At 34.6% G+C, this 24,523-nt stretch overlaps 3 protein-coding genes across 4 annotated transcripts; 1 reads left to right on the top strand and 2 right to left on the bottom strand.

Moving 5' to 3' along the window:
* Positions 1–1,134: 1,134 nt before the first annotated feature.
* Positions 1,135–10,324, bottom strand: Cap-D2 (CAP-D2 condensin subunit). Its single transcript, XM_090108443.1, has 21 exons — positions 10,137–10,324; positions 9,942–10,055; positions 9,702–9,874; positions 9,414–9,586; positions 9,088–9,229; positions 8,904–8,999; positions 8,660–8,830; positions 8,404–8,565; positions 7,921–8,058; positions 7,315–7,674; positions 6,916–7,245; positions 5,936–6,136; positions 5,207–5,743; positions 4,817–4,996; positions 4,231–4,442; positions 3,103–3,273; positions 2,622–2,894; positions 2,176–2,440; positions 1,677–1,856; positions 1,344–1,446; positions 1,135–1,260 (listed from the first exon to the last, which is right to left on the bottom strand). Exons 1-21 carry the CDS (start codon positions 10,252–10,254, stop codon positions 1,181–1,183), a joined length of 4,179 nt encoding a protein of 1,392 aa, XP_089964569.1. The 5' UTR covers positions 10,255–10,324; the 3' UTR covers positions 1,135–1,180.
* Positions 10,325–10,899: 575 nt separating this feature from the next.
* On the top strand, positions 10,900–12,702 carry LOC149903458 (translocon-associated protein subunit gamma). Its single transcript, XM_090108440.1, has 4 exons — positions 10,900–11,148; positions 11,308–11,527; positions 12,030–12,161; positions 12,475–12,702. Exons 1-4 carry the CDS (start codon positions 11,016–11,018, stop codon positions 12,539–12,541), a joined length of 552 nt encoding a protein of 183 aa, XP_089964566.1. The 5' UTR covers positions 10,900–11,015; the 3' UTR covers positions 12,542–12,702.
* On the bottom strand, positions 12,692–23,932 carry LOC149903457 (uncharacterized). 2 transcript variants are annotated; one of them, XM_090108438.1, is made up of 4 exons: positions 23,751–23,932; positions 14,292–15,675; positions 14,073–14,204; positions 12,692–13,593 (listed from the first exon to the last, which is right to left on the bottom strand). In XM_090108438.1, exons 2-4 carry the CDS (start codon positions 15,607–15,609, stop codon positions 13,475–13,477), a joined length of 1,569 nt encoding a protein of 522 aa, XP_089964564.1. In that variant the 5' UTR covers positions 15,610–15,675; positions 23,751–23,932; the 3' UTR covers positions 12,692–13,474. The 2 variants fall into 2 exon arrangements, with proteins under 2 accessions (XP_089964564.1, XP_089964565.1); XM_090108439.1 differs by lacking the exon at positions 14,073–14,204 and having other exon boundaries at positions 23,751–23,927.
* Positions 23,933–24,523: the final 591 nt, after the last annotated feature.

The raw sequence follows: 24,523 nt of genomic DNA, 5'->3' as shown, positions 1-24,523 counted from the left end.
TACTACCCAAAATACATGCTGCACATTTCCAAAATGTGATTTTAAAGATCGGATGAGAAGTCATCCATACTAATATTATAAATGCGAAAGTAACTCTGTCTGTCTGTCTGTTACTCAATCACGCCTAAACTACTGAACCAATTTTCATGAAATTTGGTATGGAGATATTTTGATACCCGAGAAAGGACATAGGCTACTTTTTATCCCGGTAAAATGACGCGATCCCGGAAATCCCACGGGAACGGGAACTATGCGGGTTTTTCTTTGACTGCGCGGGCGAAGCCGCGGGCGGAAACCTAGTTATGAGTTATCTATATAACTGCGCCATCATTTTTGGCTTTTGACGGTTCTAGACGGAAAAATACACAGTATTACAATATTATTTCCTACAGTAAGGAATCGCCTTTGATGTCGCGCGATGCCGCCGCCAGCGTAGGTACTTACGCTGCCACACGAAAATACGCTAGGGTTGCAACAAATGGGAAATAAAACAATTGTGATTATTAATATTATGATGAAATCATTTATTCATATGTACATTCAAAATAATTGCGATTATTAAATCTGATGTAATTATTTGTTCATAAATATATAATTACAGATATTGCACTGCTAAATATTATTTACGTGGACACTTTATTTTTGGATGTTCTTAATTGTATATTATACCATTTAACTAAGTAATGCATTCGCATTGGGATGTACAATCTGATTAGAAAATAATGAGGACAACATATACATAGCTTTGATTTTAATTCAACAGATACAATTAATACAATCTTTCTGAAATATTGTTTCCTTCTGGGATTTCAATGTAGATTTACATCCTTAAACGGAACAGTTTTTGCGCGTCATAATAGAATATGTAAGTACCTATGTATAATAAAATTATTACACAAAAAATACGACTGCGTCGTCCTTTCGCGATAGTTAATGCAAACTCAGCGTGATTGCATTAAGCGGCCCGCGTCGCCCGACCCCCCGCCAGTTCCCCTCCGTTTCTCTGCACAAGTACATTCGTCGCCATACTGTAGGATGGTAATACTGTGGAAAAATATCTATCCATAAATATATGGAAAGAAAATCTTTCAAAATTGTAGGGTTGAAATTTATCAAATAAAACCAAATGAATGTGGATGAAATATTTCTTATATTTAAAATGCTTAGAATAAATTAGGTTTTAATTTCTTCTCCTAGACCCTTTTCTAGTGGCGGGTTTTTTGAAAACTTCTTCATCTTTCTTTTGAAAATCTTCATCATCTGAAAAATAAATAAAATATTAATTTATATTTTCATAAATGATAATTATAAAATGTATACAAGCATAAAGAATGTATTGTTACCTGATTCATCTGACTCATTAGTAGCTGTTCTTGTTCTCTGAGTTACTTTCCTTTTAGATTTCCTTACAGATTGGGACATATTTTCTTTGTTTGGAGGTTCATTCTAAAAACAAATAATTCAATCAATCAAAGCAATATTAAAGTTATTTGCAGCTTTATTTGATTATTTCTTAGTATAATTTTATAACTTATTTATTACGAATACTTATAGGCTTACAAGATCGACTTTAAATTAATCTAGAAATCAAATAACATAAAAAATGTCACCAATATATGCTAATGTTAGAAACTGAATTTCCAATATTTTTTTATTAATTATAATCAAATGCTAACCTCATCAGGGCTCTCCGAGCGCACTCTTTGTCTCCTCGGTGCCGCTTTCCGCCTGTGCGTCGCTTTGGGAACATCTTCTCTTTCTACTTCGTCACAATTAGTCTGTTCCGTTTCATCGTCTTCGTTCTCACGGACCGAGAAACACTCTTCTATCTTGTCACCCAGTTCTGTTACTAGCGTCTGTAAAAATACGGGATTTTTTAAATATAGATTTGTTTAACAAATACACGTTAGTAGATAATTTGATATAAATAGTTTATTTGACAGCATTGACATACAATAAATAACTTAAATCACGCTGAAAAATTGTCCAAAACAAAACTCTGCCTACACATGTATTGGGCAGAGTTTTCTAAAGAGCGATTAATAAGTGAATGTGTGTGCAGCTGTTTACAGCATGACAATGATTAAAAAAATTATTAAATAAATAAATTAAAGTAGCATGATTATTATTACTGATCAAATCTGCGATTATATTAAAATTATTTTAGCTTTTTACCTTTATCTCATTCTTAGCCATTTTTGAGGTATTATTCATGAGTGTAGTAAACGATTCCATTACTCCTTTACAGTGCAGTTTATCCTTATAGCAGTCTAGATTTTCTATAAGTTTCTTAAGAGACCGTTCGTTATATGTGAACAGTGAGAGGCAATACGCAAGATCCCGCCATTGTCTTTCTTCTGTAGATAATTTAAATCTTTGGCATAATTTTTCAACAAGTGCTTCCATTTGCCTATCTTTTTGTATCAGAGATGTTATATACCTAAAAGATTGGGTTAGATTGCTTTAAAATTTCAATGAATTCAAATGTAAATAACCTAGAAATATATAAATAAGGTTCTGTTTATTGTAAAAAAAAATGTTTGTATAATGAGTTCAATAGATTGATATGCATTTTAATAGAAATTTTGATAACATTCTAGCAAATATTATAATTTACTTACTTCATAATAATCCTATATTGTTCCTCAGGTACATTAAGTTCCGGGTCGCTCAATCGCGATATAATATCGGGCATTACGTTATACAACGCGTTTCCTTTTTGTGACAATTGTTTAAAGAATAATTTAGTCATGGACGCAACATTCGGGTCTTTATCCGCGCAACATAGAGCCATATCTGCTATCTGTCCTTTAACTCGCACCATTTCGTGTAAAACCAAAAAGGACAACATTTTAACAGCGCACTGACGAACTTCTAATTCTTCATCGCTTAAACTGAAACAATGGTTAAACATTGTTAATAAATGGGTAAACATTTATTTTATCAATGAAGAAAGTATGACACAATAACTTAAAAATAATTTTGTATTCTTTTTCATACAATAAATATTAGGTTTAAAATATTTTACACGGCAAATCATTTGTTACAGCAAACTTGTATGAATTATGAATATTGATAAAAATTAATTTATTAACTACTTACATGTGATAGATATGATGTGTCCATGGCTGGGTGAGATTTGGGAAACGCAGCGTGAGATCAGCAAAAGCAATCGTTAAATTTGTTCTCATTGAGACGTTTTTGGATCTCTTCAACACAGTGACCATTAGTTGTAAGCCATCCTCACATACAGAACTCGACACCAACATGAACCTGTATAATATTTTATAATTTTAACATGATTGCAAAGTTTATATTGGTAGTAAATTCTCGTCGTGGTCGAATGGCATGTCGACCAGGACACGAATTTCATTATGTGGTCTTCCTATGATTGTCACAACTTTTTGTTTTCATTAGAGATTATTCACATGGTGTTATGTGGGTACTGTGACTATGACGAGTTATGACCTTTTTTTTTTGTTTTTTGTGTGGTGTTTCTCAATGTTAGCCAGAAGGGCTTCTACATTTTAACGCGGACGCGGGGGTGAACTGAAGGTTCACCCTGGTAGCGACATGCACAAGGGCGTCCCCCCGCCACGGGGATCTCGAACCTCGGCTTGGGCTGTCGCTTGAGTGGAGGAGGCCGGAAGGGCCCTAATCGGACGGGGAGTTATGACCTATTTTTTCGCTCAATAAGCGTTTTCGGTCTTTGATTGTAATATAGACCATCACTCTATATCGTAGCGAAATCCAGAAGATCTACGTTTACCTACGGTTAGGCAGCGGGAAGCAACTTAAGTGACTGAAGCGACTAAGCGACGGCTTTATACATTGTACTATGTAGCGATATGAGCACAATGTTTAGCACTGGCCTGGTGAGCGCGAGCGCGGCGGCCGCCTGCAGCGCGGGCGGGCAGCGCGGCGCGCTGGCCAGCAGGTGGCGCAGCAGCGGCACGTAGCGGGCCAGCGCCGTGCCCGGCCCCGCCACGTCGCGCTCGCACACGCCGCGCACGTACTATGTAGCGATATGAGCACAATGTTTAGCACTGGCCTGGTGAGCGCGAGCGCGGCGGCCGCCTGCAGCGCGGGCGGGCAGCGCGGCGCGCTGGCCAGCAGGTGGCGCAGCAGCGGCACGTAGCGGGCCAGCGCCGTGCCCGGCCCCGCCACGTCGCGCTCGCACACGCCGCGCACGTACTATGTAGCGATATGAGCACAATGTTTAGCACTGGCCTGGTGAGCGCGAGCGCGGCGGCCGCCTGCAGCGCGGGCGGGCAGCGCGGCGCGCTGGCCAGCAGGTGGCGCAGCAGCGGCACGTAGCGGGCCAGCGCCGTGCCCGGCCCCGCCACGTCGCGCTCGCACACGCCGCGCACGTACTCTGCGTCCGCGTCGTCCGCTACTGCGCCTTCCAAGCCAGCTTCGTCCTCCGTCATTGTTGTGTTCGCCTGGGTTGACAGAATGTACGTTAAATATTAATATTGTTTCATTGTTTAACCGAAATTTCCTAAATAAATGGTTATTCTCTTGAGAATATAATGACTTGTCATAGCTCAATGTTTTTATGTTTAGTAAACGATTAAATCATATTATTAGGAGACAGCCAAGAACACTTAAGGATTATTTTTCTCCAAAAGATAGTGTTTAAACTTTTAAAATAACACTCTCGTATTTACGTATAAATCAAACATAATGTAATGTTGTTTTCACATTATAATGTGAATACATATGTAGTGGAACATAGTGAAAATGGTTCGTTAGAGGGTGATTTATTGGCAAGCAGTAAATAATTTTTCAAGAAGTAGAAAGTTAAAACGCTCACCGAGGTCTGTTTACTGGAAGTGACACTGGCCGCCCGCTGCCCGCGCGAGGACGCGCTCGCGTTGCTCACGTTCATGAGCGTCTGTCGCCGCAGCTCGTCCGCACGCCCACGACGCAGGGGTGTCGCGAACGCACCCATCTTCTTCTTTTTCTTCTCTTCCGCTTTTCTTTCTTCCCGCACCTATGGTTAATATTTTAATTAAATGTATCTTGAGATTTATCATTGCTCAATAAGATAAGGAAGAAGAAATACTGACTCTGCGATTTCATATTATTCACTGTTTATAAACCATATCTAAAATATAACATATTATTAAATGTGTTAGGAATTACTTGAAATTATACTTAATGAATTTATTTGTACATAACTTCTCTGAAATATATTACATACCTGGTTGCGCCTGCGCAATTCACTATAGACGTTGATATCCAGATAGATGAGTTGTTGCAGTGCCACATGTCCGAGCACAAATACGAATCTCGTTAACAGTTCTGTGGGCATACTTGATTCCTCTTCACCATCCTTTTCCATATTCTCTTCTAGCTTTTTATACATTTCGGCCAAAATCTTTACACACACCACATCGGGAACATCACAGACTGCATAAATGAAGTCTATAGAATTGCCGGCGAATGATACAAATTTATTAAATTTCATATATGTTTCCATCAGGCTATCAAACAATGTTGTGAATATGGCATGATCAGGAGGATATCTTTGCCCTTTCTTGGAGAGCGCCATCAATAGCTGAGCGCTCAAATTTCTTGAATTGTAATCGCCAGTCAGGCCATATGTTTGAATGACTTCTAAATTTGCAAGAGCCACTGAGGGTTTAGCTTTTGCTATCATAACCAGGAACGATAATGCAGCATAGCTCTCCATGTCCGTGGTTCCATTAATCTTCTTCAAAAACATTTCCCAGAATATCTAAAATAGTAATTTCACGATTTTATTAAAATTCGTATACATATGTATTTACAATTTACATATATAGAACAAGATATAAAACATTTCTTATCATACGAATAAATAATATAATAATTTAATCGCGTTTAAAAACTTGAACTTCCAACATTCAATATAAAATTAACCACAAGAAAATACTTATTTTCACCGTACCTGTATAATAGCAGGCGTGATATCCCCCTTGGCCACCCACTTGTCCACAAGGTGCTCCAACGCGAGTGCACTGCCGCGGTCCACGTGCGCCGCGAGCGACGTGAGGCTCTGCGCGATCGTGTACGCGCGGCCACGCTCCGGCTTGGACTCGCACTCTAGGTACATGTTGCGGTACGCGCGTTCCACTGCTTCGCGTTTGTCCTGGTAATATAAGTAGTATAAACCACTAACTTTTATTTTATTTTATTTTTACATACATAATATATTCCTTAATCCTTACAGCTATTTGTATTACAATTTTATAATTGACTTTAACAAAACAATACGCCGATAAAAAGGTGTGACCGTAGTTTTACATTAATTATAACAATGATAAAGTGGAAAAAATTATTATTATTTTTTTTTTGGACATGATATACAAAAAAGAGGAAAACGTACCCTTTAAAGAATGTTATAAGTACCTTTATATTAAGTAATATTTAAAAAAATCTTAACGGTTTGCTTTTGATCATACAAAGAACATTTCCAAAAATTATTGAAATTGGATAATGTTAAATGCGTGGAAAATGTTTTGCGCTTTTTAATGTAGAAGAAATATTGGTAGATTCTTAAGTACATCGACAAAAATTGTGCAGCGTTGTTGATATTCATTGAAATTAACACCTTATTTTGTGGCAGTAATGATCGAAGTTTTTGCATTGCTCATTAGATAACGTAGAGTTTGCTATAGGGACAATTCTGATGCGTGAATGTGAGTCTAGTTGTATATTGTTTATTAATGATCGAGATAGTTCACAAATTTAAACTACAAAATTAATACTAAATGAAAAAGCGGCAAGACTGATTGTGATGGATTTTTTTGCATTATTTAAACTGTTACGTAGACTTGAAACTGCGAAATTGATTAGAAATATTTGAACAATATGTCTTAAATTAAGTTGGCATGAAATCAAATTTAAAAAATTAAAGGAATTACTCACTTGATCGGGTGACCAAACAAGCATTAGCATATTGGCCACGCCAATTTGAGCAGATTCTATTTTAAAATGATGAGCCGCTGTAAAGAAGTCTATCGCTTCACTGACATCACCGGCTTGTTTTGACATCAACAAAGAATTGATCAAAGGCACTGCTTGAGACATTAATCGACTGAAGTGAACTGACTCTTGAAGGAAAGCAACTAAAGCCTCTTTTTCTTCTAATTGTTTGAGTAATGCTGCTTCATTCACACACGGTTGTGTTAGAGACATTGATTGTCTGCGGTCTGGTATGACAAATATATTTCTTAATAATGCTACAAAGTATTCAATCTGTGAAAAAAATAGACATTAATAATTACATTCTTAATAAAAAAAAATCATATAAACAATATAACCTACCTGATCACTTTTGGGCATATCACATCTTAACATCTTTGCATTAGGATACAGCCGTTCAGTGTGTTTGACGATCAAGAAAGCCTTATAATAATTTTTATCTTTTAAACTTTGCCTTATTGACTCATATAAGTTTTCAACAGTGGCCTGTGACAGTTCTGGTTCATCTTGAGTAAGAGTGTCCATTTTCTCTTTTATTGTTTTAAATACATCTTTTTCAACTTTTTCCCATTTCCTTACAAGCTCAGGATCAGGACCAGGATTTAATTTCTTTTGAATATCTTCTAATATCTTTAATTCTTTTTCTAATTGCTCTTCTAATACTTTGAGATCACCAGAAAATGGATTGTACTCCAAGAATATCTAAAATCAGAAAATCATATCTAATAGTCTACATAAATTAAATATTAACAATATATTATTATATTACATAAAATAAATTTGTATTAGTTACATCATAACTTTCTATAACAAGTTTTCAGTGATTCTTATATTGGATAGATATATGATAGATGGGACTTGGATGAGGCAACTAATTAAAAAAACCTAACAAATTGAAATTCTAAGTAGAAAGAGCCAGTGAGCAGTTAATTAATAAAATGTGGGTACCTTAAGAAGCTGTATGGCAGCTTTTCTTACTAGAGCAGCTTTATCACGCAGTCTACCGATAGCTCTCTCCAAAACAGTGTGCACACGTGCCACAGGAACACAGCCTTGTTTTTGCAAACGACTCCAGAATTGAAGAACCTAATTAGTAACATATTACAAGAATAACTATATCAATCTAATATTGGTGAAATAAGTTAATTATTATATCCAACTTTTTAACTCTATAATAATATAATATTTAATCCTATCCTAATCCTTCCTAATATGTACTATTATAAAGGCGAAAGTTTGTATGTATGGATGTTTGTTACTCTTTCACGCAAATACTACTGAACCGATTATAATGAAATTAAGCACACATATATAGGGTAACTTGGATTAACACATAGGATAGGTTTTATCCCGGAAATCCCACGGGAACGGGTTTTTCTTTGAAAACGCGGGCGAAGCCGCGGGCGGAAAGCTAGTAACATAATAAATTACCTTATGGCGCACATATGCGGATAGATCATGCATATGATCATAAAGGTCATCAAGGAAGTCATCTCTTTGAATCCTTTGTTCATCACTGAGTCCTTCACCAGTCAATTCCACACTTAGTAGTTCACACATCATTCCAAGAACACTAATGCGTAATGTGTATGACTGAAAATATAACATTAATACAAAAATGAAGACAAATTAGAAAAATAAAATTTTAGTTGCATTAGTTTCACAATAATAAATAATTATTTTGTACCTCATCACTTTCTAAGTAGGGTTGAATTGTTGCCATAGCTCCTGTCATTTCTTTAGGCAGCTCTTTGGTGAGCTCTAACAGAAATGTTCCACAGTTCCTGGCCGCACCCTGCTCAGTGCCTGCACTATTCTCTTCTTCAGAAGAAGCCAAAGCTTCAGCTATTTCACGCACCTATACAAATGTGTAAATTAAAGTTTAGAATGCATTTAAAAAATACTATAAAATTATCACAGTAAATACATACCATTTGCGGGGCAAAAGTTCCTAGACTAAAATCTTTTGTTAACTGAACAACACCTGCACACATTGGTGATATTGAATGCTCAACCATTTGTAGAATCTAAAATTAAAAATACATTAAATAAAATTCAGATATCTTACTAGTTAATAGTTAAAGATCTATGGAAAAGAATTAAAAAATTTATCACCTGTACTAATTTAATAATGCAAGCGGTTCCATGGTTATATCGTTTAATCAAGACTCCTAGAATTTGAAATACAGTTTCCCTGACAGTTTTTGTTTTGATAATTTGATCCTCCAATGCCACATAACAAGGTTCCACTGCCATACTGAAACATTGATTATGTATTAAAAATAAATTTAAATTTTGAATCACATAGATATTTTTCATAAAATACAAAACGCTAAAATTTTCTTATAAAATATGCAAAAAATTTACTATAGAAGCTATTTATTCATATGTATATTTTTAAAGATGTTTAGACTATTTCAACAGTAGGTATATAAACTTACGAAACAAAGTTGTCCTCTGCTAATGGTGGGTCCCATAGACGTGACAGTGGTTGTTGCAATAGTTGATGCAGGGAAATCAAAGCATTCAATTTATCAGATTCTGTCCATCCACATAAATCATCTTCTTCAGTTGTCTTTTTGCCTTTTTTCCCTAATGTTAGTTTTGTGGAATTCTGTAGGAAAATATATGTTATAGAATAGAATATTATTTAGAAAATATTCACCATTATGTAATTGTATCCAGGTTTGAACAAGGACAAAATTCCACTTATCTTACAAGTTACTCACATCAGCGGCTAATTTAGCATCTTTAGTTTTCATTATTTGTGTAAATAAATACAATGTCATCTTAACAACATTCAAGTATTTAGTACGGACATCACTTTCAATTTCTTTCTCTTGAAGAATAGGCTCCAAAAAAGTACATAAGCTTTTAACAGTTCGCAGTATGTGTTCATACCCTAAAATCATCATTTGTTATTATCACCTTTAAATAAGAATAAATGAATATTTAAAAGTTTTTATTACCTTTATTAATGACATTCCACTCAAGTTTCGTCCCATGCACTATTATTGAAAAGTAAGTATCAAAGTGTTCAAGTATATAATCAACTCCATCAGAATTATAAGCACGGGCAGCATCTGAAATAATATATATGAGAGAGCGTAATTTATTTTTCTTCTAATATATTTATAATAAAAGAGTTGAATTAGAGTTTCTACCTTGAAATTTGGACAAAAGTAATCTTGGTTGTACTACATCTTCAACATGATACTGTCCGGCATGACATTCTAATAATTCATCCTTTTTTAATGGGATATTAAATTCAAATGAAGTCATTTTAGATATGTTTATAAATCACACTTTTCTTGGTGCAATATTATAAAGAAAGCATTTTATTCTCGTCACTTAAAACCTCAAGTCAAAACAATTCAGTGTATTGTGTACAAACGGTTTGTTTTTAAATTTGAATTTAGAATACATAGTCTTTGGATGTCAAAATCATAGACTATGTCATAGATAATGTATATAGTGGTAGATGTCTGTGGTAGATGTGTAATAGTTAAGCCCTTAATACACCTTCCTAAATTTAGCCAATAAGTTAAGAAGGTCATTTAGAATTTAGAAAGGGAAGGTCACAAGGGAAGAAATAAAAGATTATAATAATTATTGATAACCGTGTTAAACAGAGTAGTAAAGATAATTTAACATGTACATATATACGTTTCATGCACGTTTAATGTTAAAACCATGAGAGTGCATTAATTATTGGTTTTATATCGTTTTATTATGAAGTCTAAACTGCTCTTGCGGAATTGGAGCAAAAAGTTTCAAAAATATAAAATACTTCTATTTAAAAGTAATTTTCTTTTTTAATTTATTGTTACAGTAATTATGTGAATGGCATGTTTCTGGTTGCTGGTATGACACGTTGAAGCAACGTCAAGTGACATGTAAGCTTAACGTCATCGACGTTTTGACTTTAGATTTGAAATCATTGCCTTTTTCCCTGTTATTGGGTGCCGATTACACGTTAGAACTCTCGTAAAATTTATAATTGTTAAATTTCAGATTTTTAAGAGAAATATAAATAAAAAACAATGTCCGGAAAAGGCAATAAAGCATTTACAAAAGAAGAAGAACTGCTGTTACAGGACTTTAGTAGAAACGTATCTACAAAATCATCAGCCTTATTTTATGGAAACGCTTTCATCGTATCCGCGATTCCCATCTGTAAGTATTATTTTATATTTATTAAGATTTTATAATGTATATTTAAAAAACATTTACTTAATTTGGAAATGTTCTCATACATCGAAAGTGAAAGTAATTTATCTTGCATGTGTGGCACTATTTTACTCTTCACTAAATTAATCATTCATAATCTTACAGGGCTTTTCTGGAGAGTACATGCTTTGGAAGTAAACACATCATTAGCTTGGTTTGTGTTTGTGACTGCCCTAAGTACATGGCTCCTTGCCCTCGCCTACCGCAACACGAAGTTCCAGCTAAAACACCGCGTAGCTGTCCGTAGAGAGGATGCTGTTGCTCGTGAAATGTCAAGGAAACTAGCTGATGATAAGAAAATGAGCAGAAAAGAAAAGGATGAAAGGTAACCAAACGTTCCACTTATAATTTTATGTCTTGTAAGATCTTAGGCAAAACTCAAAAATCAATCTTCGAAACATTTTCTATTTGATTGTCATTATCAGAATATATTTTACATCAAATATAACTTGAGTCCTATAAGAATAGTGCTGCATTGTTATAGTGAAAGTGTTATCATAATAGTATTAATCTTGATGTCACTTAAATATATTTATATGGAATGAATAAATATAAGTTCATAGGAAATAATATAAGTTCATAATTATATTTTAAGGGCACTTTATTTTTTTTAAACATGAATTATTTAGTATGTTGTGAGAAAATATGACTGTGATTGTGATATAAAAAAAATTGTGAACTTTTGTGTTACCTTATGTGTACTTCTCTGATTTTCATACAGTGTACAATCTTAACATTGATAGTGCATTATATCTATCAGTAGATAGCTTTCTTTGTTTTTGATATCTAGAAGTGAAAAATAATTTGTTTATGTGTTCTAATTTCAGAATTCTGTGGAAGAAGAATGAGGTAGCTGATTATGAAGCCACAACTTTCTCAATCTTCTACAACAATGCTCTTTTCCTGACCATTGTAATCCTGAGCAGTTTCTATTTACTGCGCTCCTTCACACCAACTGTGTATCCTTTTACAAATTTTGATAAAAATGTTTCATTTTCAATATAATAATAAACAAAAAATATCTCATATATAAAAAAAGAATAAGTTTCTTGGTATTAAAATTATGACTGTTTTTATTTTTACAATAAAGTAAGTTTTGAGTAATCTTCAAAATTTAGTTAAATGTCTCAACCAAATTCAGGATTGTATTAAAGTAATAATCCAAAACTTTTTGTGTTAGAATATCACTATTCAGATTATTGTTCCAGATATTGTTTTATTTATCAAAGCAATATTTTTTTGCATTTTATTTCCTTAACAAGATTTTTACAGCAATTACATTGTGTCTCTCTCAGCTGCATCAGGACTTCTTGCTCTCCTCTCAACGGGAACAAAATGAATTTAATAAGGACATAGTGCAGTGTGAGTGAAGCGTGACTAGTAATTTAATATTGTCATCAATTCAAAGGTCTAAGTTATTAAGTGTTCTTTTGTTGCTGAAATTATTTAAGACAATTTTTTTATAAATAGGAAAATAAAACATTTTAAATACAAAGTAAATTTTATTTACACCATCTTAAAGAGCATATTAGTTATTTATTTTTAAATTTGACACAATTTTCAGTTAGGGTGGGCTTAGAATTCAACATCACAAATTTTATAATATTCTATTTGGAGATACTTGCAAAAAAGAAAAAAAATATTACATTCAGCTATTACTAATTTTGTTATGCAATTAAAATGTAGTCATTTCTAGTAATTTGGTCAAGTTTATAATTAAAAAATATGTACTATTGACTAATATTCATATACTTAGGCATGGCAGGTATAGGCTATACCAAGCAATTTTTTTACTGACTATACAATTTTTTTAAAGATTATCTGATAGCTGTTTATATTTAGTTCATTTATGTTAGAGATTTCTATACAGAAATTTCTAGGGTTACAGCTTATACAACATAGAGCTAAGAATTGCAAGCTTGCAAGCTTGCGGCAGCTTGCAGAAGCTGCCATGCGGCATTTTGCAGACACATGGTGGTCCCATGGTATGATGTTCAATGTTCATTAGGAAAGTAATTTAGGAAAATTGTTATTTAAAGATTTGTATTTTGATCCTCGTAAGGTTTTTATAATTCTTAACAACATTATAATTTACAGTACTCTCTCAATCATTTTCATCATAATATCTATTACATTATATCTTAATATTAGCACCTCCTGCGACGACACTTACTTCTCAGACACCCATTTTTTTTTCAAATTGTCTATGGTTTTGTTATTAATAATCCGTCAAATCTCACTGTTCGCGCGGGAACGCTGGTTTGCCTGGGGCTCAGTACATCATGCCGACGTGCAACGGCTCCGTGCGTTGGAAGAATACGTTGGGATTGCTGCTGAAGGTGGGCTCTACGCTCGTGTACACGTTGGCCTCCTCCGGTCGCATCATCACGCCTGTAAAAAACAATACTTGTTAGGTTTTGTTAAGGCCCTGAGGGCCTGAGCCTTGATGTCGTTTAAAAACAGCTTATTGTATGTGTATTCGCAGGGTAAATCTTTCAGTTCGAAATATTTATAAGTATACCTAACATTATTTACAGGTTTCCAAGTAGTAATATCTTAGCTTGGTATCAAGTATTTATTGTAAAATTGGTTAGCTTTCTTATACCAATATAGTGTACGATAACATATTGTATCATAAGTACATAATATTATACAGCTCTTTATAGATATTATTTTACAATTTATTCACAACACTAGCGACGACCTCAATCCGTTTTAAGAATTACTATAAAAATTAAAATTATTGATCTGAGTTTTGTGGAAGTTATGTTAAATTGATTGCATAATAATTGGTAAAGTAATTATTTATACTTTAAGTCTGAATAATATCTCTAGAATATAAACACAGAAAAAAGTGCAATTATTTATACCTGGTGGTAACATGTAGTGATAGGGCGGGTAATTGTAGTTAAAGTGCGTTAGTGGGTGCATAGGGTAGTGCGGCGGAGGGCACAATGTGCGTCTGTGGAAGTGCGAGCCCAGGAACATACCACTATACGGATCTGCAAACAACCCAGTGCATAGCGATTAGGTGATGTGCGTAAGCGCTAATTCTCACTTTACTAGCGCATGTTAGATACTTAACTAACCGGCTTGCTGAGCTGGGGGTTCCTTGCGATCTAGTATTGATGGCGCCGCTTGAGTCTGGCCTACGGCTGATACCATCCCGTATTTAACTGGCTTGAAATGGAAGAATGAAGGCGAGTAGCCGGACCCGCCCGCGCCTAAGGAACTCAATCCTTCTTCACGATCTGCATCCCAGCGACCTTCACGTCCTAACGCCGCAAGGCGACGCCCTTTCGGTGCGAACATGAGAGCGAATACTACAGTACAGGTACCGAGCAAACCGGCTGCTACACAAGCATCTTTGTGTTGTTCAGGTGCTCCCAGGGCTGCCGCCACCCAGCATACCCAAACTGCGGCTGTTGCGCCACCTGCTGCGGCTATATGAGTCGCTTCTCGATAGTTGTCGCGTATGCCGCGGGACCGGAGCGCAACACCACATACTACAGCGATCAGAAATGCGGCATAACACAATGATAGCAGTAGATCAGATAGTGCGGTTTCACATCTAGTTCCGCCGGCAGCAACTCGCGGGGGCGAACCTCCAAGCCATTGCGCTCCAATTGCCACTTGTATCATTATTGCAAAAAATAATAATAATCCTTGATACGCTGCTGGGAGATAAACTCCTCCATTTAAACTCAATAAAAATACACATTTCACTAACAAAGTCACAAACACAATAACGTATGATACTCCAGTTCCAAAGCGGACTGCACCACATGTAAAATTAGTTGGCGATGCGACATATAATGCTGCAGTGCCTGCACACAAAAAAAGGCCAAAAAGTAATGTTTGTCCAAGAAGCAAATGTCGATGACTCGGAGCCTTTTTACTAGCTCCCCAAATTACAAAGGCTTCAAAAGCACATATCACTATCATTATAACGCACGCTAATGCTAGTATCGGAACGGCCCAAGGTTCCGGTCTCAAGACCGCTATTGGCACTAAAGTTTTCACTGTTGGTGTTGTATTGTTTATTGGTCGCGGTGTCGAAATTGCTTTTGGGCGAGACGTTGAAGATGACGTAGAAGAAATACGTTCCGGTATAACAAAATATTCTGTACTCATTTCCAGTCGATGCGCTTCCGTTCGTGCAGGACGTCTATGCGGAGCTTCTGTTTCCGGTTTAAATTCATCTTCATCCATAGCCAAGATTTGCTCATCATAGTCTCGGTCTTCTTCCTCGTTTTGAGCATATCTTTGAGCTATTTTCGCATTACGTGGCGCGTACGGGGCGGGTATTCGAGGAGCAATCCGATCACCAAACCGAGCAGCATAGCTGATCGCCAAGTGTGAGAGCACCGCTATTAAGAGCAGTGAGTGTAATGTTGTGCCCGCCATCAGGCCTTGCCGGCCCTCAGCTTCCCGAGTCCCGCAGTAGATACATTCGCGCTCCAATAGTTTCCTCTGAAAATTAAAACATACCATTAGTCAAATTCCTGAGGCAAGGTATTTATTCCTGTCGAAACGTCTTGACTTTTAACCAAACAAAGTATATCCCACATAAACCGGTTACGCAGCCCTGAACCTCTAGGCACCTTAACTTTGTTGATTTTTTTATATTGCAAAAAAGTAAAAACGAAAACATTACGTTTCTAGATTTTTTCTCATATAGGTTTCTTAGTAATAATTATGTCATATTTAAATAAAATGTTATGGACGTATAGGTACACAAGAGTCAAGACATAAAAGTAGGTTTGCTTATTTCTTAGAAAGTTATGAGATAGGTACTTAGGTCTTCCATTCAGTGTATAATATTTAATGCTACCATAGAACAATGTAGGATAAAAATCATGCACTTACTATAGTTTCTTTTAATATTATAAAGTAAAAACATCTAGAACTACTCTATTTTTACAAGTTCATCTAAATAAACTGCATTAAGTTGTTATCTACGTTATAATAAAGTAGCACTTTGCTTAAGCTTAGTTGTATTCATGAACCTAAACACAGGATGTGTTATCGCCTGTCTAGTCACTAGTGTCCTCAACACACATAGGATAGGGGCAACGAACGTATTAATTCTCATCCCTAAGGGCTAGTCTGATGTCGAGTAAGTAACTTGCGCCTGCGCAACTACTTACCTGTTTCCAGTAAACTTCTTTTTTAATGCAATAAATGCTCATTCGTGAGAAAATAAAATGGGTATGTATTGCAAAAAGTTATAAACGAAAAAGTAATGGAATTGAATTATCTTCCACGTAAGACGGTAAGATATAATGTTATTTAGTTTTTATTACAGCTGGTGTAGATTGATTTTTAAACCCATGTCCCATACCTAGTTTTTATTAAGAATTACTTAGGTACGAATAAATGAAATAGCAACGGTTCAGATTGATTAAGTTTATACAATACGCAAACATTCTTACACGAGTGGTTTTAGATATCAACAGAAATATTCAGAGAATATTCTTGGATATTCCACGCTCGACACTTCGCATCGGAAAGTAAGGATAGATAATGTTAGCTGCAAATTGCGATAAACTTAAAATATGCATGAGTTCCCGCATAAGGAAGGTTCTTATTCAGGCAAAAGATTACGCAGACAGCTTCACAGACCAGATCGTGACTTTAAAGTTTATTATCCGAATCAAACTACGTACACGAACGCCGGGGAGTATCGTGGACAGATTTGGCGTTAAACTAACGGTCTGGACCTCTGAACGTTTGAAGAACTCAGACAATCGCGCAGGCAAACGATCATTGCAACGGTAATATAATTCATAGTATATCGCGAATAATCCCTTACCGAATGTTTAATTTACAAGGTTTTGCACTAAGCAGTTTTATTCTTGGCGCCCGCGCCTGCGTGAGTTAAAGCCTCTAATTTAGTGAAATTACTTATCTCGCGATAAGGAATTTCACTAAATTATTCCAATAATAATTATAAATATTAAAATATTAATAACTTCACTTTGTCAAAATAATATATGTATATAAGTATCGCGCTTATCTGTCTTGAGAACGAATAACATTAAACAATAGATAGGTACTGTATTCAGATCGTGATCGTGATTGCTATAAAAATGTTCTCTATCGAAGATCGCGATTCAAGTTTTAAGGTTGTTATTAGGGTTATAGACCTCTTTGCATTGCAAAAAAAATACAAAAAACAAGATAAGATTGATTAAATATATTAAATTATTATAAGCTTCTGACTATTAAACAATCGTAGGTATCCTATTAATATTTTAAATGAGAAAGGTTGTAAAAGTAAAGATAATTTGGAAAATCCAAAAGTGCACGCCTCATAATTTTTTTTTAATAAATATTTATTAATTATTATTTTTGTTTATTTAATAACAATTAAACCACATCGAATCAGACCCTGAAAAATGAAAGGGTTCTATTCCTGAGCATACTCAAGCGTAAGAGAAAAAAAAAAGACTCGATTAGTAAAGTATTTCGGTCGCTATCGTGTTAACAAGAAAAAGGATCCGCACATACAGACACACGGACGTCCAAGACAGAACTTTTTTTAACTGTTTTTTAACTAGTTTAAATAACAAAAATGACATCAAAAATATCATGAACGTTAAAAATAGTGTTTTTTCTTAATATGTGTGTGTATGTATTATCTTACAAGTGCAATGTATGATACATAAAGACATTTTAAGTTTGAAAAATCAGATGTTTTGCGCGAAGTGACAGTAGTACCCACCTCAACGCTTCGCTTATGAGGCGTGCAATATGTTTGTTGCACTTTCACGAAAAAACTACTGGTGGGATTTGTATGAAACTTTGCAGTAATACTTGATTTTGCCCATGGGTTTTATATGGTTTTATATGCATTCAATTACCTAAATGTGTCAAAATACGCGTAATCAATCGTGATAAGCAATTTAAATCTCAGAATTATTTTTAACCTTCTTCAAAAAATGGAGGACTTCTCAATTCGGCCGGTATATATTTTTTTAACGTATGTACACCGATTGCGCCGCGGTTTCTTAATCGATTTATAATCAATGTTAGTTTAAACATTATAAAACAAAGTCGCTTTCTCTGTCCCTGTGTATGCAAAACTACGCAACGGATTTTAATGCAGTTTTTTATAGATAGCGTGAGTCAAGAGGAAGGTTTTAGTATATATACCTAATTTATTAGGTTTTAGACACAGCGGGTGAAGCCGCGGGTGAAGCCGCGGGCAAGCTAGTAAACTGTATCTAAAATATAATTTCCGCTAGATATAATTGTTTCCCCCTTTAAAAATAAAACAAATTGCTTTGTGTAGTAGTATGTAATAATCTTTGTTTCTCACAGAGCAGAGAGCATATATTATAATATACAATCGTTACTCTAATATTTATTCATGTATTCATAAAACGTTTCTCCATTATATAGTCAAAAGATACGTAGGCGGAAATGCCTTTCTTTCTTGTATGTATAATGCTGATTGTTAGAATTACGTAAAAAATTATGGGCAAGTAATACTGAGGTTCGCGGTTCATCTTTTAGGTGACAGTTGACGCTTCGCTTGGAAAGTTTAAAACATTTCCATTAATGAACGTGTTGTATGAGACAATGAGACCTAGGGAAACAGAGCGTTGTCATGTGCGGCCGCGCGTTGTAAAAGTAACAGCGTGAATACTCCGGGTGAAACTCGGCTGAACTGATTGTACAGAGACTCCAAAGCCACGGCCACCACGTCACATTCCGCACTTACAAACAATTATCCAATTCGTTTTTCACTTATAGCATTCATCTGCTCTTACGTCCGATTATAAACTTGTTTCATCTGACATTGCGTTCAACAGTGTTCTTGTTTCTAATTGCTTCGTGTTATATGCTTTATGATTTCAAATATACCTATTGTTATGTAACTCTTAAAATACAACAATTAATTCTTGTTGATTTTAAATAGTCCATTACCTATTGTTGCTTGGATAGTGTTACTGAAGATATCGACTAAAATATAATTGTGTATTCTTATCTCATAACGCAGCAATGTATTATTATGGATAAATATTATACCTATATTAAGGTGTAGAGATACAGTCTAGTCTTTTAGAATTTTAAAGACCTCGATCGTGAATGTCTACTTATGGAAAAATAACGTTCAAGATACAGGAGATACCAACAAAGTTTGTTGCAGTAGGTAATACATAAATACCATATAGGTACGACCACTATTACTTTTCTTTCAAATAAAGTACCTACTTATATTACATTATTTTACTTTTACCACAGATAATATAATTCTATTATAGTACTTTTACGTTCTTCTATTGTCCGCCATTTTAATGTTCGTGTAATTTCATAGAAAGCTAACAGCAGAAAATTGTGATTTATTTAAATGCATAATTGTATAAAAATGGTTTCCATTAATTTCTTTTGATAAATCACGACGTACAATGTAATGAACACCAATGTATTGCGTGTTGCTATTATTGAGTGAAGTTTTGATTAATCTCTTTAATATCACAGTTTAATATATTCACTATTCATAATTAGCATTCGAAACAAATGTGCAAGGCACATCGGATATACCTAACTCTATATAAAATTATCAAAAAAAACCTCAAGTTAAATAGAGCTAATGATTTTATTGAATAATGCACGTACCTTGTTATTAAAATGAGAGATTTAAATAACGTAGATAACTAAATATTTTCTTCCGACCCAGAGCTTGAGAGTTTATTTTAATTACAGCCTACAGGGTAATCCTCAAAGTGCGTTCTTGCGTACAGTTCCCTGTCAGGGGTCAAGTTAAAGATCCCAAGGCAACATTTAATTGAAAAATGAGTTTATTAACCTTAGATCTCTAGTGATAAAATGCAATAGTCTTCCTTATTGCAAATTCGCCTTACTAGCTTGACTATGTCGGCTATAATAATGGAAGTTTAAACGCGTGTCCAGCCACAGAATACATGTTACTGCAGTCATATATCTTAATGTTTACGACGTCGTCAACTCTCCATGGTATTGAGTCTTAGATCATGGGCATAGACAGTTCCATTGCTGAGAAAATAATGAAAATTCAGCGAACTAATTAAGAAATATTTCAATATGAATTGGTAAACAAAATGTTTAAATCATGTAACTAATTGGTTCCTAAATTTGTGCAATTTCCTACTTGAGTAAGTATAGGTGTTTAAAAGCATATAAACTGAAAGTCAGATATATTCACAATAATAAGTAGGTACCTACAATAGGTATAAACAAACGCCATAAACTAAAACCGAAATTTAATTTATGCTTATGGGTTTGTGAAATAAATAATACTAGTGAACGTTAAATAAATACTTACAATGTTGCGATCGGGATTATTCGCAATGATAGATGTTAAATTGTATTTTCTTTAGATTGAGCTCGAGACGCAGGGCGATATTTTAAATTTTTATACTGGACTACATATTATGATTTATGTAAGTATAATATATATACCCACATTTAATAATTATTTTTTAGCAAAAGTCTAAACTGCCCTCAAATTGTTAGAACGGAATTTCCCGAAAGGCACTACTTAGCTTCCAATAAAAAATAAAAAATCAAAGTCGATTCACCCAGTCGAAAGATTTAAGATATCAAACCAAAAAAATACAGTCGATTAGAGAATCTCCTCCTTTTTGGTCTATAGTTACCCTTATCATAGACCAAAAAGGAGGAGGAAGAGAATTACGATTAGGTATCTACCTATTTAGCACAACTAAAATACTAAAGACAAATAGACGGGACTCTCAGTGGAGTTTCGTTTTGTAAATTTTCTAAAAAATCTTAGAGAAAGTGTAAGAAATGTTTTTAGTATGCTATAATATATTCGTGATCTACTCAATAAGCTCTTTCATTTGATACCCCACACGGCATGTTTCGGAAATTTTTATATTTTTCATTGTATGCCATATTTAATTACCGGGGTGGGGGGAGGGGGACCACAAAACTGGTTGGCAACATCTGTCTATAGGATGTCTGGGATCTATACAATATATATCAGAAGTCAGATTTAGGTCCGCTATTTTTGCAAACGAACATCTCCTTGGAGCCTTTTTCCGTCAAAGTCTCTGTCATAGCAGGAATACCGAGGGCTAACCGGTCCTAAAATAGTTGAAGTTTCTGTTCGGAGAAAAATGTAGGTAGATACTGGGTCCGTATGGGTATTGATTTTTAAGGTTAAGTCAAGTCAAAGGTTTAAAAGGAAATAATTATCTCACATTATTTAAAAATTAAAAATATCTTTAAAAGAATTGACGATACTACGAGTGCTCTTAAGAGTCTATATAACTAAGAGCATATACGCACTATGCGGGTAGCCGCATTGCGGGTAGCCGTGCGGCTGACCGCAAGCACAATTATGTACGTAATATTCATTTCTATGCGCACTGTGCGGTCTGCGGTAGCCGCATCGCAGTGCGCATAGAAATGAATATTCCGTACATAATTGTGCTTGCGGTCAGCCGGACGGCTACCCGCAATGCGGCTACCCGCATAGTGCGTATACGCTCTAATAATATTAAAAAAATTCTTGGAGTTATCATTATTACGCAAATTTGAAATAATCTCGAAAATAATTCGCATAACTACTTTTATAATATATAATTTTATATTTAAATATCTATATATAAGATTGTTTTTATTTATCTTTCATATTATAGAATAAAATTGTATGAAACTCAATGGTGGCGCAAAATAAAAATAAGTGGAAAAGGCCATTGCCCATTACACAATTACAAACATTACATTACCTACCGCCTACGTCCATTATCTATTAATAACTTAGAAATTAACTTTATTGACACTCGTATTCATTCTTCTGTAGTAAGAGTAAAAAAAATGTTTTGTAAACTTGAATTGGTTTTTGAATAATAAAGATAATTTAATTTCTTTTTATTAACATTATGTACCTATCTATGTAAATGATTTCTAGTCTGTAGCTCCGCGTAAAAAATCGATTAAATCTAACAACGCCAACGAGCTCGATATTTCATCATAGATTTCTGATAAAGCAGGCAAAGCACTTTTTGGCTTTGTCATACTGGGAGGCAATTCATCACAATAGGTATTACAAAGCACTTAATATTGCACAATATCTCAGGTCGTTTGCCCAAGAGATGTAGGTACTGAACCATTGAATTTTAAAATGCAATGATGTATTCTCTTCCCATATTAGATCATAAATTGTGCTTTATTGCCTTTCGATCAACCAAATAAAGACATACAAGATCTGCTAACCGTAACATTCCGCTGCTCCTCAACAGGTTGGCTTTTTGCACTAACGACCCGTTTGGTAAATAACGATTTACCAGTTGCAGTTTAGGGAAAACAATTACTAATAAAATTTAAAAATCTTATTAAAAAGTGAAAGATATTATCATAAATTAGTGTATAAGCTACACTCGTTATGTTAATAATATTAAACCTGTTCATAGTATAAAAATTATAAATATAGGATTAGTGCATTCATCGGTTTTTTGCTGAAAACCGAATTTTTATGTAACTATATGTATTTATAATTAGGAGAATATATATAGACTAGGTTGCCAGTCAAAATTTGGCCGCAAGCATGTTTACACTCAACCTTAAATATTCAACATCTTTAACAGCCGGCAACCCTTATTTGCGGCCGGATTTAATTAGGCAACCATATATGATAATAAATAGAAAAAAATTAGCTTTAATTTGATATATGATTCATAAATGTGCGTTATGAACGTAAAAATGAAGCGAAATCATACCTGTTTGCACCAGGCTGCCAAGATGTTGCGGCCAGGTGAAAAGCGGCAACCGTGATTTTTTAGAATTTTTATATCATTTGACGTGACGTAGACTACATTTTATTCAAAAAACAAGTGAACGAATTTTTTTCCCAAAAACCGATTAGAAAAATTTTAATTAAACATGCTTGCGGCCAAATTTTGACTGGCAACCTAGTCGATATATATTCTCCTAATTATAAATATACATAAAAATTCGGTTTTCAGCAAAAAACGATGAACGCACTAATCCTATATTTATAATTTTTAAAAGCCAGCAACCCTTATTTGCGGCGGGATTTAATTAGGCAACCATATATGATAATAAATAGAAAAAAATTAGCTTTAATTTGATATATGATTCATAAATGTGCGTTATGAACGTAAAAATGAATCGAAATCATACCTGTTTGCACCAGGCTGCCAAGATGTTGCGGCCAGGTGAAAAGCGGCAACCGTGATTTTTTAGAATTTTTATATCATTTGACGTGATGTAGACTACATTTTATTCAAAAAACAAGTGAACGAATTTTTTTCCCAAAAATCGATTAGAAAAATTTTAATTAAACATGCTTGCGGCCAAATTTTGACTGGCAACCTAGTCGATATATATTCTCCTAATTATAAATATACATAAAAATTCGGTTTTCAGCAAAAAACCGATGAACGCACTGATCCTGCGGTGGGATCTTAGACTATTGGTATCAATTTCCTACAAGCAAGATAAAGAGTTGCATATTATATCTGTGCGTAAACAAAATGAAAAATAAATGTTAAAACTAGTAAAATACTTACAAAAAGTTTATTTCAGAAGCACAAATTGTCCTTTTCAAAGCACTATTTTGTCAGCCTTGTTCATTGTTTTTTTAATGTTATGTTTGCGCGGGAAATGGTATCTCCATGCGTACGGATGGTGTGAAGAGCGAGGACGCACTAAGTGGATGTCTTGGGGTCCATGATGCGTGTCGGATGCACGTGCGAGGCAACACCGGTTTCATATTAACGAATCTGTTTCGTCTGCAAACAAAATGTTACGTTTCTTCAAATTTTTAAGTTGGAACGGCTGCGGTCGCGTCTCTATGTGCACGTAATCATTAAGCATTTAGGGGAGATGGGCCCAAAGGGGGCACCTTACGGGAAAATTAAAAAAAATGTAGTTTGAAAAGAAGTTAATCCATTTATTTTTTTGCCAAAAGTTCCATTAATAAATACTTTTGAATGCTAAGTGGTTAAATTTGTCAAAAGTTAAAGTATATAATAATTATTAACAGATTACTAAAAGCCTACGATTGCCCGCTTTGCCCGAAGGGGAGGCCTAAAGCGGGCTTTCGTTTAGGGCAAAACGGGCAGTAGTTGGGTAAAGCGGGCAGGCCTGGATTTAAACAGTAGATTTCAAAATATACAGCCAAAAATAATATATACAATAATAAATAGAGTAAAAGACACAAAAAAAAATTATAAGTTATGTATTTCAAACAGTCATACAATTATTTTTAAATGAATATATGAAACAAAGGAACTTCTTAGGAGCTTTAAACTTTTAGGTACAATATTTCCAGATAATATAT

This window comes from Colias eurytheme, chromosome 13 (assembly GCF_061535395.1).
Source record: "Colias eurytheme isolate Ceu_HAF_F1 chromosome 13, ilColEury1 Martin Lab GWU primary, whole genome shotgun sequence".
NCBI classification, from domain to species: domain Eukaryota; kingdom Metazoa; phylum Arthropoda; class Insecta; order Lepidoptera; family Pieridae; genus Colias; species Colias eurytheme.
The sequence above is the reverse complement of the archived record's forward strand: the minus strand, read 5'-3'. Positions and strand labels throughout refer to the sequence as shown.